This window comes from Lacerta agilis, chromosome 7 (assembly GCF_009819535.1).
Source record: "Lacerta agilis isolate rLacAgi1 chromosome 7, rLacAgi1.pri, whole genome shotgun sequence".
NCBI classification, from domain to species: domain Eukaryota; kingdom Metazoa; phylum Chordata; class Lepidosauria; order Squamata; family Lacertidae; genus Lacerta; species Lacerta agilis.
The window spans coordinates 47,040,025-47,055,191 of record NC_046318.1 but is presented as its reverse complement, the minus strand read 5'-3'; the positions used below and the strand labels follow the sequence as shown (position 1 = coordinate 47,055,191).

At 39.9% G+C, this 15,167-nt stretch overlaps 1 protein-coding gene across 3 annotated transcripts in view; it reads right to left on the bottom strand.

Annotated features, from left to right (window-relative positions):
- SPIDR (scaffold protein involved in DNA repair) overlaps positions 1 to 15,167 on the bottom strand; it is a 159,896-nt gene that overhangs the window by 99,994 nt on the left and 44,735 nt on the right. For all 3 annotated transcript variants that reach the window (XM_033155171.1, XM_033155170.1, XM_033155169.1), the window contains exon 6: positions 2,726 to 2,982. In XM_033155171.1, the coding sequence (XP_033011062.1) occupies positions 2,726 to 2,982 (257 nt within the window). The remainder of the gene's footprint in view (positions 1 to 2,725; positions 2,983 to 15,167) is intronic.

Sequence of the window (15,167 nt, the reverse complement as noted above, 5' to 3'; positions counted from 1 at the left end):
AAAGCACATCAGCATATTATATAATCTACATTTAGTATGTTGTTTTCATACACAGTTTTTTCCAGGAATAAAAAGCAGAGCAATTCTGAAAGGGGCACAAGAGCACTCCTTGGGTCAAAGCGAGCTCTTCTGCTGAAGAGTGTAATTTCAGCCACAACTGAGTGCACTTTTGACCATTAGCCTAGAGCAGATTACTGGAAGATGTGTGACCACTGGCAAGGAACGCATCCCAAAATACTTCTCACACATACTTGACCTCATGATTCATATCATAAGCTGGGTCAAGTATGTACTTTCAGTGGTCTGAAAATTGTCCACGGCAGAACCAGTTCAGTGTTCACAAGGGGAAGTGGCAAGCAAAGCAAATAAACTGAAGGTAATATTGTAGCAACCTATCTACAATTCAGATCAAAAACAGCCTATGTTAAAAACAAATATTTTATCTGAAGTTACCTTTTTGCTGATGACTGTCGGGTAAATGGCTGAATATATGCAGCGAATTATCTTTAACTACTCAGGTGAGCTCTCTTAGGATCCCTCTCTTTGTAAGGTTAAATTTGTTGTGAAGGTAGGATGGAGAGCATAACAAGACCCAATCTCCTAGGACCCAGTGTTATATATTTATTAGTATTTCTAAACTGCTTATTACTTTAAAAACTCTCTAAGCAGTATACAAAAGCACAATATAAAAACAAAGAGTACCTATAGAGTTCCAGCTGAACTGAGTTACTTGGTAATTTATTTGGAACATGAATTTTGTAATTTTTAAAAGCCAATAACCTAATTTTAGCAATTGTGCTTTCAAGAAAACAGCTAAAGTCACAAGAATTGATAAGCAAATAAAAGTAAATGATTCATTTGTACTTTGGTAGTAATAAAAAGCTCAAGGAGTTCAGAGTATTTTATAATCACTTGGGACCTCTTAACCAATTATTTGCCAGACAAAAAGCAAATTGAGAGACTTGAAAAAAAAAGAAAATATGCAAATACCGCATAAATGCCATTGCCTCTCTGCTACCTAGCCCTTTTCTTTTTGTGTACAAAGCCAAAACTCTTAAAATTAATTGCATCAAAACAGCTTACTGCCCAAGAATGCAAGGACAGCACACAGGCTCCAATGACCCCATATTCAGTCTTGCATTCAAACCTTTGACATTCTTAGTTTCCATTGAAGACAAATCTGATCACAACAGCGATTTAAAAAAATGAGAGTAACAGATGAGCTCAGCCTGGTAATTCTTTCACATAAGAGAGTGCTGCTGTGAGCATGTCCTACTCGAGGGCTTCTCATAGGAATAGAATGCTGTGGCTCTCCAGGGTTTCAGGTAGGTGCTTATCCCATCCCACCTGGAGATGCCAGGGGCTGAACCTACAGCCTTTTGCATGCAAAGCAGATGTTCTACCACTGAACTGCTTACAGCATTGAGAGATATGCTATGAAGGGACTCACAGAATGAACTGACTGGAATAGGAAGAAAAAGAAGGGCATCTATGAGACTGGTAACTTAACTTACTTCAATTAACAGAAACGCACTTGTGCCATTCAACTAAAAATCCATTTAATTTCAGTGCTGTCTTTTCCTGTAGAATGCATTTTACTTTCAAAGTTTTGGCTCATCTCACAGGAAAAAGACATTTGTTTTACAGTGTGGTATTTTGGAACATTCTGTATTTCTACAACTTTGATAAGGTTAAGTCTATTAGAAGGGGCCAGATATTAGTGTTTAACTATTCAACAGCAGAAAGCGTGTTTATATAGCAATATGAAAGTTTTGTTTTGTTTTCTATCATAAATATTACAATGTGGGGAAAAGCTAAGACCAGCACTACTAAAATGTGAGTAACTCTACAGGGAAAAACATGCTATAAAATTGATCATCATTATCCAAGGTAATTTGTTCAAATATATGACTCATGTCTATGAAAATATTAACGTGATGGTGTGGTGCATTATTGCAAATTTTACTCCACACTTACTCAATGACAACAGCACCACTCACACTTCCAAGCAATATAATTGTGGCGCACAATGTGAATGGAACTTAGCACTTTCAAATGGACTACAAATTTGGTGTTCAAAATTCAAAGAAGTAATTATCTATATGAAAAACAGATATGGCACAGTTGTGCAATATTTAAATATTTGAATCAGCACTGCAGAATGAAATGTTAAGATGATGGTTATTGTAGTAAACTCATCATAAGATGATTTGCTGCAGTGACTATGTGAATGCTTTGAAAAACTCTATATACTAGAAGAAGAAGAAGAAGAAGAAGAAGAAGAAGAAGAAGAAGAAGAAGAAGAAGAAGAAGAGTAGTTTGGATTTGATATCCCGCTTTATCACTACCCGAAGGAGTCTCAAAGCGGCTAACATTCTCCTTTCCCTTCCTCCCCCACAACAAACACTCTGTGAGGTGAGTGGGGCTGAGAGACTTCAGAGAAGTGTGACTAGCCCAAGGTCACCCAGCAGCTGCATGTGGAGGAGCAGAGACACGAACCCAGTTCCCCAGATTACGAGTCTACCGCTCTTAACCACTACACCATGCTGGCTAGAGAGCTAAAAATGAATTAACTCATGACTTACAGTGACTTAAAATGGCGTGATTCACGACTTAAAATGGCCAACCCTTTCAAAAATTCTTTGGCTATTAAAACTCTTAGATTTTGCTCATGTTGAAACTACTCTTGTTATTATTACCAGAATGCTACAATGAACATATATACCTCAGAAATTTTCTTTTCTTTGCAGAATCTTCTGGAGTCTTCAAGCTCTTTTCTCTCTTTTTCTCTGGTGTCTGTAGAAGCATCTGAGCAGATTTTAACCAGTCACTTGCTGACCTTCCTGTATCTGTTTCAATCCCTGCTCCAAAATTGAACTTGGGCTTTTTATGGAATTCTAAATCAGCAGCTTTAGTTTCTGCTTGGCATTTTTCCAGATTTTCACTGTCTGATGAATATTCTGAAATTTCTAAAGAAATTGTCTGCATAAAAGAAATATATAATTCATAATTAGAAGAGAAGCAAACCAAATGTCACATCAATTAATAGGAACACAAAAATGTACTGTTTTGGCAAGCAGTACTAGTAATTTGTCCAATATATTCAGAAAGTCATAACAGTATTAGATGTATGCATTTTATAAATCAAAAGCTTGTCAGAAAGCAATTTTTTTTTAGTCATTGGCAGAACACTGGTAAAGAAGGAGCCAAATGAAGTTTCCAAAGCAGGGAGTTCCACGTTATGGGTGCCACACCCTCACCATCACAATGGATAGGCAGATTCACTTGGGAAGAGCGGGTCATAAGCCATTTAGTGCTTTAAAGGTAATGTACAGCATTTTGCACCCTTAAACTGTGAACCTGCTTTTAACAAGTGTGCAACCCCATTGGGAAACATTCACAATTGCCATTTCCCCCTATAATTTCAAAGTAGAGAAATTCAAGTTATGCCCAAGAGCCTCTCATGCTAACAGGCTTCTCCAAAAAGAGCTTATTTATGAGGGAACTTAATAAATTACACATGTAACAAATATATGTGGTCTATACTTTGGCACACACAACGTTCTGCACAATATGAAAGAAGTTCAAAACAAGAGAAAATCTGAACATGAGGGCTAAATTACAGTTCAGAAGGGAGTAATTGGGAATGCAGAAACAGACACTAAAGGGATGCATATCCCTTTCCCCACTCTAAATTGCTCTGACCCTAGGCACCCTAAGCTTAGTTCTGAATGAACTCCTGAATGTCCTCTCCTGAGATGGCTGTTCATGCCAAAAAGAAGGCTAAAGCTATCTCTGTGTAAGGTGTAGCTTGGCTCTTCCCCTTTATTAATTTAAACCAGAACGTTTCTATTTTAAAAACTTGCACCTGCACACTTACAATGAGCACATACAGCTCCACATTCATTCCAATGAAGAGTTCAAATCTGTGCATGACTGATCTACATGTACATGGATCTCCAGATTGGGGCCATATGACAATGGGCCCCTCCCTCACAGCTTTCTGCTCTTATGCTTAACTTTATACACCTCTTACCCTATCTCCTTCCTTCCCCATAGTGCTGTATTGTCTACATTAAATACTTGCAGTGCATGCCAAATATTTATACTTGAAAATGTATTTTATTTGTTCCATTAGTACACACTCAGAAAAGCCAATATAAACCTTTCCCAATTTACATCTGCTGATTTAAGTTTATGTTTGCACCTACTTAGTTTTCAGTATTGCACACAACATTTTGAGTTAATCTGGTATTTCAACATGCTACCTGTGCCAAATCAAAAGTTTGTTTAGCTTCTCACATTTCTTTCTAAATCACTTTTAATCAGTAGTAAGTACTTGCCAAGTTCTAAGTAGACTTGAAGTGACATTTTTGACACATGAAAGCATATGAAGTGAGCAAGATTTTGTAATTCAGCCTGTTCGCCTCCCCAATATTATGCTGTTAACATTGATATTTAAATTCCCCTCTAAATATTCTAGGGTCTTTTTAAGTTCAACAGTACAGGAGGAGCCAGTTGTACTTCACTTCCCATCTCCAAAATGGGGAAGGCAATAACAGCTTATGAAACAGCCTCCTAGTTCCCCCTTTCTATCAATCTATGTATAGAATATTTCACATTACTTCCCTCCTTTTTTCATTTTCTCTTCAGAATTCTACATTTTTTATTTAAAAGACTTTTCTTTACAACCTGTCTCTTTGAAGGATATTTTCTGAACCGCCCCCCCCCCCAAAAAAAGAATAAAGGAAGTGTCTACTTTTTCCACTCACATTGATATACAAAATCAGATGAGCTTGGCCTTAGGACAATAAAACTTTCATTGGTTGAAGATGTGACAAAAACATATACTCTTACCCACCCCCTTAACAACTGAAAATAAAAAATCATATATTTGAACTTTATTCTCTTGTTTGAGGTTCTTAGCATTAAGAAAATGTGATATGATCTAAAATGTGTTTTACATACATTTATTGTGACCAACATAACACAACAATAGTTAAACCTGCATAGCATAAATGTGCTGTCATGTGTGTCATTTAAACCTGTCATATTAACGGATTTTTAATCTTTTGTTGGAAGTCGCCCAGAGTGGCTGGAGGAAACCTAGCCAGATGGGTGGGGTATAAATAGTCTATTATTATTATTATTATTATTATTATTATTATTATTATTATTCCCCTGGCAATTTAATAATTATTAAATTGTTAATTTAATTGAGCAATCCTATGCACAAGAAACTGACATAAAGGAAGCTGGTATAAATTAAGCCAGAGTAAATTTACACAAGATCCAAACTGTGTTTCGCAGCAGGATTGCTGCTGTTGCCCTGTCTAAGCCTGGCAGAGAGAAAACAAGACTTTAAAATAAGAGTTCCACATCAGGTCGCTATGTTAAGTGGTTGAGGTGAACAGGCTTGAGATCCAGCCTCTCAGCTAGTTAAGACCCCGCTGAGCTGAGTTGAACAAGATGCTCATTCCAGCAGATCTTCCCACAGGATTGCCACCCAAGCCTATTATATGTAACATACCATCCATGTAGGGCATCCTACAGTTTTACAGAAAAGAGACAGGTGTCTGCCCTTCTCTGAAAGAAAAGTCAAGGTGGCAGTGGACATACGTTATTGCTTTTAGAAGAAAGATAATATAATTATGTGTTAATATATTTTGAATCAGATACCTTTATAATGTTAATTTTCATCCTGATTGTCTCTCTCTAGCAAAACTGAATAGGTGGGTTAGTCTACAGTATGGCTGAGGAAGCTTTACAGCTCCGTGAGCCAGGTCCTTCTTGGGATCTGCATCACAGGCTAAAGGTGATGTCTAAAATCCCTTTTGCTCTCATCAAAGCGAGCTCAGGCTTAAAAGAGAAAGGGGGGAGCCTTTTGGATTCCCTTTTGAATCCAATCTCACTGCAATCTTAAACAGGGAGGTGGTCCTTCCAAAGGCTTTTGTGAGAGACCTCTCTAGTATGCACAAATTTAGCGAGAATACCCTCCCTTTGTATCAGCTAATGTGAAGGGGGAGCAATCCTGCTAAGTGCTGGGTTCCTGCTTTGTGCAGCACTTCAAAGGCTCCTGACAATCAGCTGTTTGCTGGGTGTTTTGGGAGCTGCACAGAGCAACTTTGGGCAAACCCCACCCTTTCAGTCAAGCCCTGCTCTTACTTGTATGACCTCAGGTACAGGGTAGGTGGCTGTGGCTTGCTCAAAATGGCCTCATGGGCCAAATGGTGAAGTTTGGTAGGCCAAGGCTAGCCCAGGAGCTGGAAGTTCCCCAATCCTGACCTAGGGATATAAAAATTCAGCTCAAGAGCTGAAGGTCTCTTGCCTTGCCTCAGGGAACAGTTCTGAAAACAAAGTGTAAATGAATTCTGACATAATTTAAAATAACCACTACCAAAACGGAATAATGTCCCTAAGGGAAACATGATTATGCTGAAATAAATTCCAAAAGCAGACACAGCCTCTGAAGTACAGGTATCCACTGACCACCTTTGTTATTTCTGAGTTTGAGACTGGAAAATAAAAAATAAAATCTGTTAGCCAGGTGATGCAATATGATATTCATTAGTATGAAATCCTCTTCTTAAAAAGGGAGACTTCTGTGACATTTGTCTTCCCTGCAAATGATAAATGTTGCATTGAAAAGGCACAAATCTTTAGGGTGTTGCCACAGCGAAGTCTACATTCCTTTGGCCATGACAAGGACTTTGATGCTGTCCTGCAACTTATGAATGCATAGTAAAGTCACATGCACAAGGTCTTGCTTTGGAGGCATTTATTTGTGGAAGCCCCTCAGTGTATTTTCGCATGTTACATTAGTCATTGGCCAGAAAAAAAAACATTTTTCCACAGATTTCAATAAACATTGCCATAGGTTTGACATTTGCCCATGAAACACAAGCTCTTCATGTATATTGCAGCAGACAGTGTGGAAATTGATTCATACTTTAGAGAAAACATGTATCCATGTTACAGTTTGTTTTTTTGTTTTGTTTTGTGTGTGTGTGTGTGTGTGTGTGTGTGTGTGTTTTAGATTGTAACACAACTACATTGGTCACATCTTTTAAAACACAGGAAAGCATTGAAACAACCTGTGGCATAGTTCTTGATTATTTTTGTAGGGAAAATAAAAGGCATTTAACAAACCAACAGTTTAATGTTAACTGGAGTCAGACAATGTTATGTAAATAAGTTTAGAAAGGTTACACTGGTCACAACGGAACTCTGTCAGTATTTTCTATACTGACAGGCAGCAGCTCTCCAGAGTTTCAGATAGGAGTTTTCCTGCCGCCCTACTTGGAGATGACAGGCCCTGAACATGGGACCTTCAGCATGCAAGCAGTTGCTGTAACATTAAGCTACAGTTTCTCCTTTGCACATTAAGGAAAGTAGCAGAAGGCTGCTCTTCCAAACCAAGATCTCACTGATACATATTACTTTTATTCTGCAGCATCCCATTTAAAATTGTGGAACATTTTTGCCCCCCTTTTTGGACACCACCTGTGGGGTTCCTTTGGTAGTAGTATGCAAAGGAAAAATCAGATACACACCCTTGTTTTCACTTACTTGTTTGTGTGCGCAGTATTGTGGTGACATCTCATCACTTCAAAGCATAAAACCACAGAGGCAGCAGTCAAAATGTGAAAGATTAAACTGCCATGCGTAGGCAGAGTTAACAAAAAAAGACAAACAACAACTAACAAGACTGATAAATCATTGGCTTCTTATTTTTTTTCCACAGAGTGGCAAGCCCAAACAGAGTAAAATAATCAGTCACACAGGACTGACAATTACGCTTTATACATGCAGAACATTTTGTTTCTTAGCATGTAACATTGCAGCTTTCCAAGACATAAGTAGATAAAATAACTAAATTTTAAATATTATAAGAACCACATTTCTGCATGAAATGTCACACTAGCAGACCTATTGAAACCTAGTATAGTGGTACCTCGGGTTGCAGACACGAATCCGTTCCAAGGTGCCATTCGCACCCCGAAAAGTCCGCAACCCGAGTGGCGCTATCGCGCTTCTGCGCATGTGCAACCTGTACAGAACACTTCTGTGCATGCACAGACCACGCAGAGCGCTTCTGCACGTGCGGCAAAACCTGGAAGTAAACACTTCTGGATTTGCCACATTCGTAACCTGCGCCGTTCGCAACCCGCAGCGAACGCAACACGAGGTACAACTGTACTACCACAATCACATCTAAAGTTGAGGAGGTTTTTAGAGGAAAGGGGACACACAGGTGGAGGGGGGTGCTAATCTCTCACTGAGACCACAGCCTGCAGTCCCTCTGCAGTCAGCTCACCCAGGTGTTTTTCTCCTCAGCTGAGTTTTGCAAATGGAAATAAGCATGGTTGGCAGGAAACCATTTGGTGGGGGAAGGCTATGCAGTGATAAGACAGTAGACAAGAGAAGCACTCATCTCCCATTACCCATGCAACCTATTTCTTTTTGCTAAAATAAGATTCAGTTCCCACTTTAAACGTGGCGAGGGCAGAATCAGTTTTAAACAAAGAGGCTTGTTGCCTAACAATGATATATATGGCTTTTGTCTTCTAAGGGCTGCATGTAAGCTACTAAACATTTTCAGCATGAGTGTGTGGGGGGGGGGGATAGCTTGTTCGAAGCCTGACTCACCATATATATTGCCCAATGCAGATGCTTTCTGTAACTGTCGAACTGATTGCTACTGATGGCTACAACTGGATGGCTATGTCTTTCCCAGCATGCCTCTAACATGACAGCTCCAAGGATATTTACTCAAAAGCAAACCCCATTAATACTATCAGTTTTACTCACAGTAAGGGTAAAGGGACCCCTGACCGTTCGGTCCAGTTGCGGACGACTCTGGGGTTGTGGCGTTCATCTCGCTTTATTGGCCAAGGGAGCCAGCGTACAGCTTCCAGGTCATGCGGCCAGCATGACTTAGCCGCTTCTGGCGAACCAGAGCAGCACACGGAAATGCCGTTTACCTTCCTGTTGGAGCGGTACCTATTTATCTACTTGCACTTTGACGTGCTTTCGTACTGCTAGGTTGGCAGGAGCAGGGACCGAGCAACAGGAGCTCACCCCATTGCGGGGATTCAAACCACCGACCTTCTGATCAGCAAGCCCTAGGCTCTGTGGTTTAACCCACAGCGCTACCCACAGTAGACCCCTTGAAATTAGCTTTGTCATGTTTATTAGTTTTAATTGGTCTACTCTGAGCTAAATTAAGTTGTTTTAAGATTTCAGTTTTAGTAATACTAGGTCACCGCAACAAAATACACAAACGGGATTTGCCCAAAATTACCAACACACCTCTGCAAAGATCTGAAGCAGGTTAGGTATTATGAACTGCATCTCTCAATTCATTGTCTGCAAACCTCACCATCAGGAAACTACAATCTTCGAAGTCACACTACTTACTACAAACAAATCTTTAGGACACTGCCAACTGCACTGTGCCATAAACTGACATGTCAAATTAGGAAAAGCAGTGGAGAAAAATAATATATATATACATACATATATATTGTAGAACTTTAATCAGATCACAACTCATCAGATTAGAATTTAGTTACAGCCACCACCCCATCTCTTCAGAACATCGGTTAGTGATCTTTAAAATGTGGTTATAACATTAATGTTATGACTCATTATCAGGGAAGATATCACTTCCAGAAGCTGAGCACCTTATCACATTGGGGCATATTATCTCTATGTGAAAGTGGCCATCAATATCAATTCCTAGGCTCTTTGCACATCTTAAAAAAATGTTGTAGGTATGCATCTGCCAACTGTAAGTTCTGACAAGACTCCAGCCTAAGCATCATTATTAAAAATGGAAATTCATAGAACATTTTGAGGTAGAATTCATAGGAAAAACTGATTAGGAATACCTCTTTAAGCAATGGCAAGTGCCAGATAAGAACATATATTTACACTTTCTATTCCAACCTACTTCAAGAGCTAAGGGAAGGTAATAATAATACCTTTTAATACAACTTAACACAGAATAAAACAATTATTTATCATATCTATACATATGTTTTCTAATCATAACATTTAACATTAAACTATCCAAAATAAATAAGGTTGGCAGAAAATGACTAGTCCCTCAGCTGTAACAGCATCCAGATCCTTCAAGATTTTATAAGTGAGTGTCAGTGCATTGAAATAACCAACAACCAACAACCTAGTGCTTTCAAAGTCTTCCACATGCATTATCTTGCTATAATTTTTGCACTGTTCCCATAAGGGCCTGGTTCACACATAACACAAGCCTTGTTTAATGCTAACTATAGTTATATGTCAGGTATCTGACAGATAATCATTTAAACCTTGCTTTATTCTGCACCCCAACCCCGCGGCCTGGTTTTCTCCTGTATACCAATATTATAAACCCCAAACCATAGAGGTGGCTGCTTGGGGGGTGGGAGGCTTGCCTGGGGCTGCCTAGTAAGTTCATGGCAGAGGCAAGATTCAAATCAAGAACTTCACTATTTGTAGTCCAGTATTTTATCTACTATAATCTGCCAGATCTCTCAGCACAACTGGAGTCCCTTAAAAACTGTTGCAATATGCTCCCTGTAATTGGCAACCACCACAAGTTGGAAGTGCTCTTCCCCAAACCCATGCATACAGCCGTATACCAGCATATTATAATATTCTAGCTTTCACAACTATGAAGGTATGAATAAACTTTCTATTTGAATAGACTCAGGGAAAGTCCCAGGAAGGTGATGAGCCAAGAGTATCATCTTTGGTGCCTCCCTGCCAAGAATTAGTGGAGCTTGAGGAACATTGTTCCATGATGTATATGAACTCTGTGGTCGACAAACATACATGATTTTTTTTTTAAACATTGTATACAGAGTCACCACCATTATTTCAGAAAGGTATACTGTTTACTTCCAGTGCTGTAACAACAGATTTAAAGTAATCTGTATAGTCTCAAGGTTTTTGTCCTCCCGTCATCATTCTATTAATCTTCTACTTCTGACAACATTGACCACATTTTTTTAAGAATATTTTTATTCATTTTCCACAAATCAGAAAAAAGATTACAACATACTTACATTAACAAATTTAATACACATCATCTCAACTTATAACACAAATAAAAAATTAAAACTCCTAACTTTCCTCACATGACCATATTCATCTCCATGCTCTCTAAATTTTCCGCACTGATTCTAGTCATATTGTTTTCCCATAGTTCACTCCAGGTTTCTTTGTTATGAGTTCTCTCTTTTCTCATTTCCACTATCAATTGGTGGTCACTAGAGCTTTGGTCTGAGTTCCTTTACTTAATAACAAATCTCTCTTTTGGCTTTATTGTTTTACTTTCAGATCTCCATATGATTTCTATGTTATCTTCCATTCTTTCTTTGCCCGTATCATATTTACCTTACTGAGATTTCTGGATACTGCTCCATTATTATTTCCAGTACAATCTAACTTAGTAAAACAAGTCAGCTAAAATTGAACTTCTGTCTCCACCCTGCCACCCCTTACATCTTCTCTGATACTAAGTTCTGCTGTCTCTTCGAACTTCTATCTCTTAAATTTGAAACCTTCATGCAACTTCTGCTTTGAGCTCTATCTTTTACCTCCATAATGCTCACTCAATTCATCTTTAACACTTGCCCTTTTCTCTTTGGCTACAAATCCAAATCCTTGTCCAGTCTCTCATTATTTCTCATACGGCCCATTTAAACACTTGGCTCAGCCTTCTTGCCTCTTCTCATATACCTATTTCCTTCTGATGGAAGCAGTGTGGCAGGGAACTGAGACCAGGATTAAATGTTACCAATCCTTTCTTTGCAGGGGGTGGGGGGAGCGAATCGGAATTCCCTAAATTCAAAATAAAAATGCTAGCTCTGTACTAGCAATAGATTTGCAGGAATAACAAAATAGTAATATAATTAAAATGTAAATTAATATAATTTAAAGTTTAGAAAAGCAAATGTTCAAGAGAACCTAAATTACATTTTTTTTCAACTAAGAAAAGGGGAAATCAGTCAGTTTGTCTGAAGGTAAAGTAACATTAAGCTAGTGCCAATCTGGAGTAAGACTCACTTGGGTGCTCTTAAATATCTCAAGGTATCTGTTAATAAAGGTCTATATAGTAAAAAAAAAAAAATCACCATTATTTTTCAGAAAAAAATGAAGAAACACTATATTGCACATCATTAACCAGAGATTTGAACAACAGCTACTCTGGCAAAATTATTGAAGCAATGAATCCTTTTATAAACCTGTGTAACATTATTCCATACAGTTTACATGTGCAGACTCAGGCAGATGAGAGTACATAATCGGGGGGTGGGGCTGGTCCCACTGTTGCTTTGATTCCTATTGCCTGCTTCAACCTTTTCTCCTCTATAAGAGATGGAATTTGCAGTGTTTAAGTGACAAGGATCGTTTTTATCTTGCGCCAACATTCATATTATTCCAGCAATTCAAGCTACTCTTCCGAAGTGTAGAGTGGAGTAGAGAAAGCAAAGTAAAGAAAAAGAAAAGTGAGACAGAAAGTATGAAGTAGAGAAGCTGCAGCCATCTTAGAGTTAAATAAGTTATAGTCTCCAACTCTGATCAGAAACTTATTTTATGAAGCAAAGCAGGTTTCACAAGTTATACTGTTGGAAGCAGACGTACAGGAAAACGAAACAGGGAGGGGCTGATTGGCACCATCCTGGCAGCTGCCTGCTCTGCTCTCCCAGCCAACGTGTGTGTCTGTTTTGCCTGTATCAGTTTGTCCTGTTAGATACCTGCCTGCAGGTAACAGCATGCTTGTGCTGATTGCAGTGATGGTACTGCTTGCTTGATTGCTGGCTATGTGAATATAGATAGGATTTAGTCTAGAGCTTGCCTTAGAAACCCAGCCAGATCAGTGGGGTATAAATAATAAAATTAGTAGTAGTAGTAGTAGTAGTAGTAGTAGTAAGGCAGGTGCACCACCAACCTGATCAATTGGGATACAGGCTTGCAGGCCACACACTGCAGGAGACAGGACTGTGCCCTTTACCCACAGACAGGACTGTGCCCTTAGCCTACGTTTAAAAAGGTAAAGGTAAAGGAACCCCTGAGCATTAGGTCCAGTCGCAGACGACTCTGGGGTTGTGGCGCTCATCTCACGTTATTGGCCAAGGGAGCCAGCATACAGCTTCTGGGTCATGTGGCCAGCATGACTAAGCCGCTTCTGGCGAACCAGAGCAGCGCACGGAAATGCCGTTTACCTTCCTGCTGGAGCGGTACCTATTTATCTACTTGCACTTTGACATGCTTTCGAACTGCTAGGTTGGCAGGAGCAGGGACCGAGCAATGGGATCTCACGCCATAGCGGGGATTCGAACCACCGACCTTCTGTATCGGCAAGCCCTACGCTCTGTGGTTTAACCCACAGCGCCACCCGCGTGTCTTAGCCTAAGTTTATGTGATCCTAATTTCTCACCCGTCTAGTGTGAAACTTGATGATGGTCCTAGGATGTGTCTGGTTGGGCAGGGGCTGGGAGTTGCAAAGATGTTGCCCCAGTTTCAGTGGTGGTGGGCAGAAGGAGGTATAGTTGGATTAAAGTGGCTGACCACCAACTGGGACAAAAACCTAGATATTTGGTACCCGTCCCCCATTTCAGCCCTCCTATTCCTCCAGAAGTTGCTGATACTGCTGAGCTCTCCAGTTTGGTGGTACTGTTACTGAATGCCAGGATGATCCATAGTAACACCATGCCCATTCGTGACTTGATTGTGGATGATGGAGCTGATCTGGCATATAATACCAAGACTTTGATGGCTGGCCCTGATATAACTCAGCTGTACAGCACTAGACCAAGGGCTGGTGGGTGGGGTGGAAAACCTCTTGATCTTGGAATGGGATGTCCTGGACACACCCAGCCAAGGAAGGCAACTGGTTCATAATTAATTATTTATTGACAAAAGCACACACTTACAGCAGCTCCTTACAAACACACACTTCTAGTGTCTACAGACCTGGCATTAACTTTTCCAGGTTTGTGCCCCATGGACCAGCTGAAGCAACAGTGGGACTACACTCTCCTGGTCTTATGTACCCTCGTTTGACGGGAGTGCGCAAATGCAACCTGAGACTTCTGCTGCACAGAAGTCATCACTGTGCTTCCCGCTTCAACCCCCTCCTGGTTCTAAGAGGCAGTGGGGCAGGGGATGGTGGGGATTTGACCGACCCACCCCTCACATGAACAACTTCTCCCTCTGCTTCTGACACATCCTGAGCCTCCACCCCCAACTACTCAGACCCTTTCTCTTTCTCTTCCTCTTGCCCTGGCTCCTGCCTCATGGGTAGCACCAAACATCATACATGGCTTGTCCCCCTCTCCTGCCACCCCCATATTTCTGTCACACATTCTTCAGAACCCTGTCAGTTCCTGACATGGACTTAGTGGGACTGCACTAGTGATGGACCAGAGAAACAGACTGGGAACAGTGATGGCCTATTGACCAGCCTTTTACATAGTGGCATCCCTGACCAAGCTGGCCAAGTGACATGGTGGTGGTGGATTGTCAGCCTGGGTATTTCAGCATCCATGCAGAGATGGCCACTGGAACAAAAAATCTCAACCCCTCTAAAATTAACAGGTGGAAATAGGGTGGCTGCATAATTAAGAATTTCCAGAAGTACTGTTTAAATGGGAAACTTTCAGTCTCCAACATAACAATACATGCCACAGCACCAGTCTTACAGACATTTCATACAAAAAATCTTATACTTGAAAACAGATTTTCAAGCACAACACACATACATATTGTATCAGTTAAAGGACCAAACTACATATTACATGGAGTTCTAAATAACATTCCTGTCACATCTCTTCACCACCACCCCCAAGAAAATAACGAAAAGCAGATGCAAGGCAGCAGAAAAAGGAGCTTTGGAAGGAAAAAGGACAGCTGTACAAAGATGGCACTTAAGCCTTACTCAGCACCTATTTTTCCTCTCAGTATTTTTCTTTACTGAAATCATTTATAAACTGCTTAATATTTTTAAAATGTTGAAGTGGTATAGACATAAAACAGTATACTATATCATTAAACCAAGAATACAACATAAAACCAGTTAAACAATACTATAAAAGCATTCAAAATCAATAAAAACTAGGATTTAGCTAAAACATACAGATAGAAATAGGGTCTGA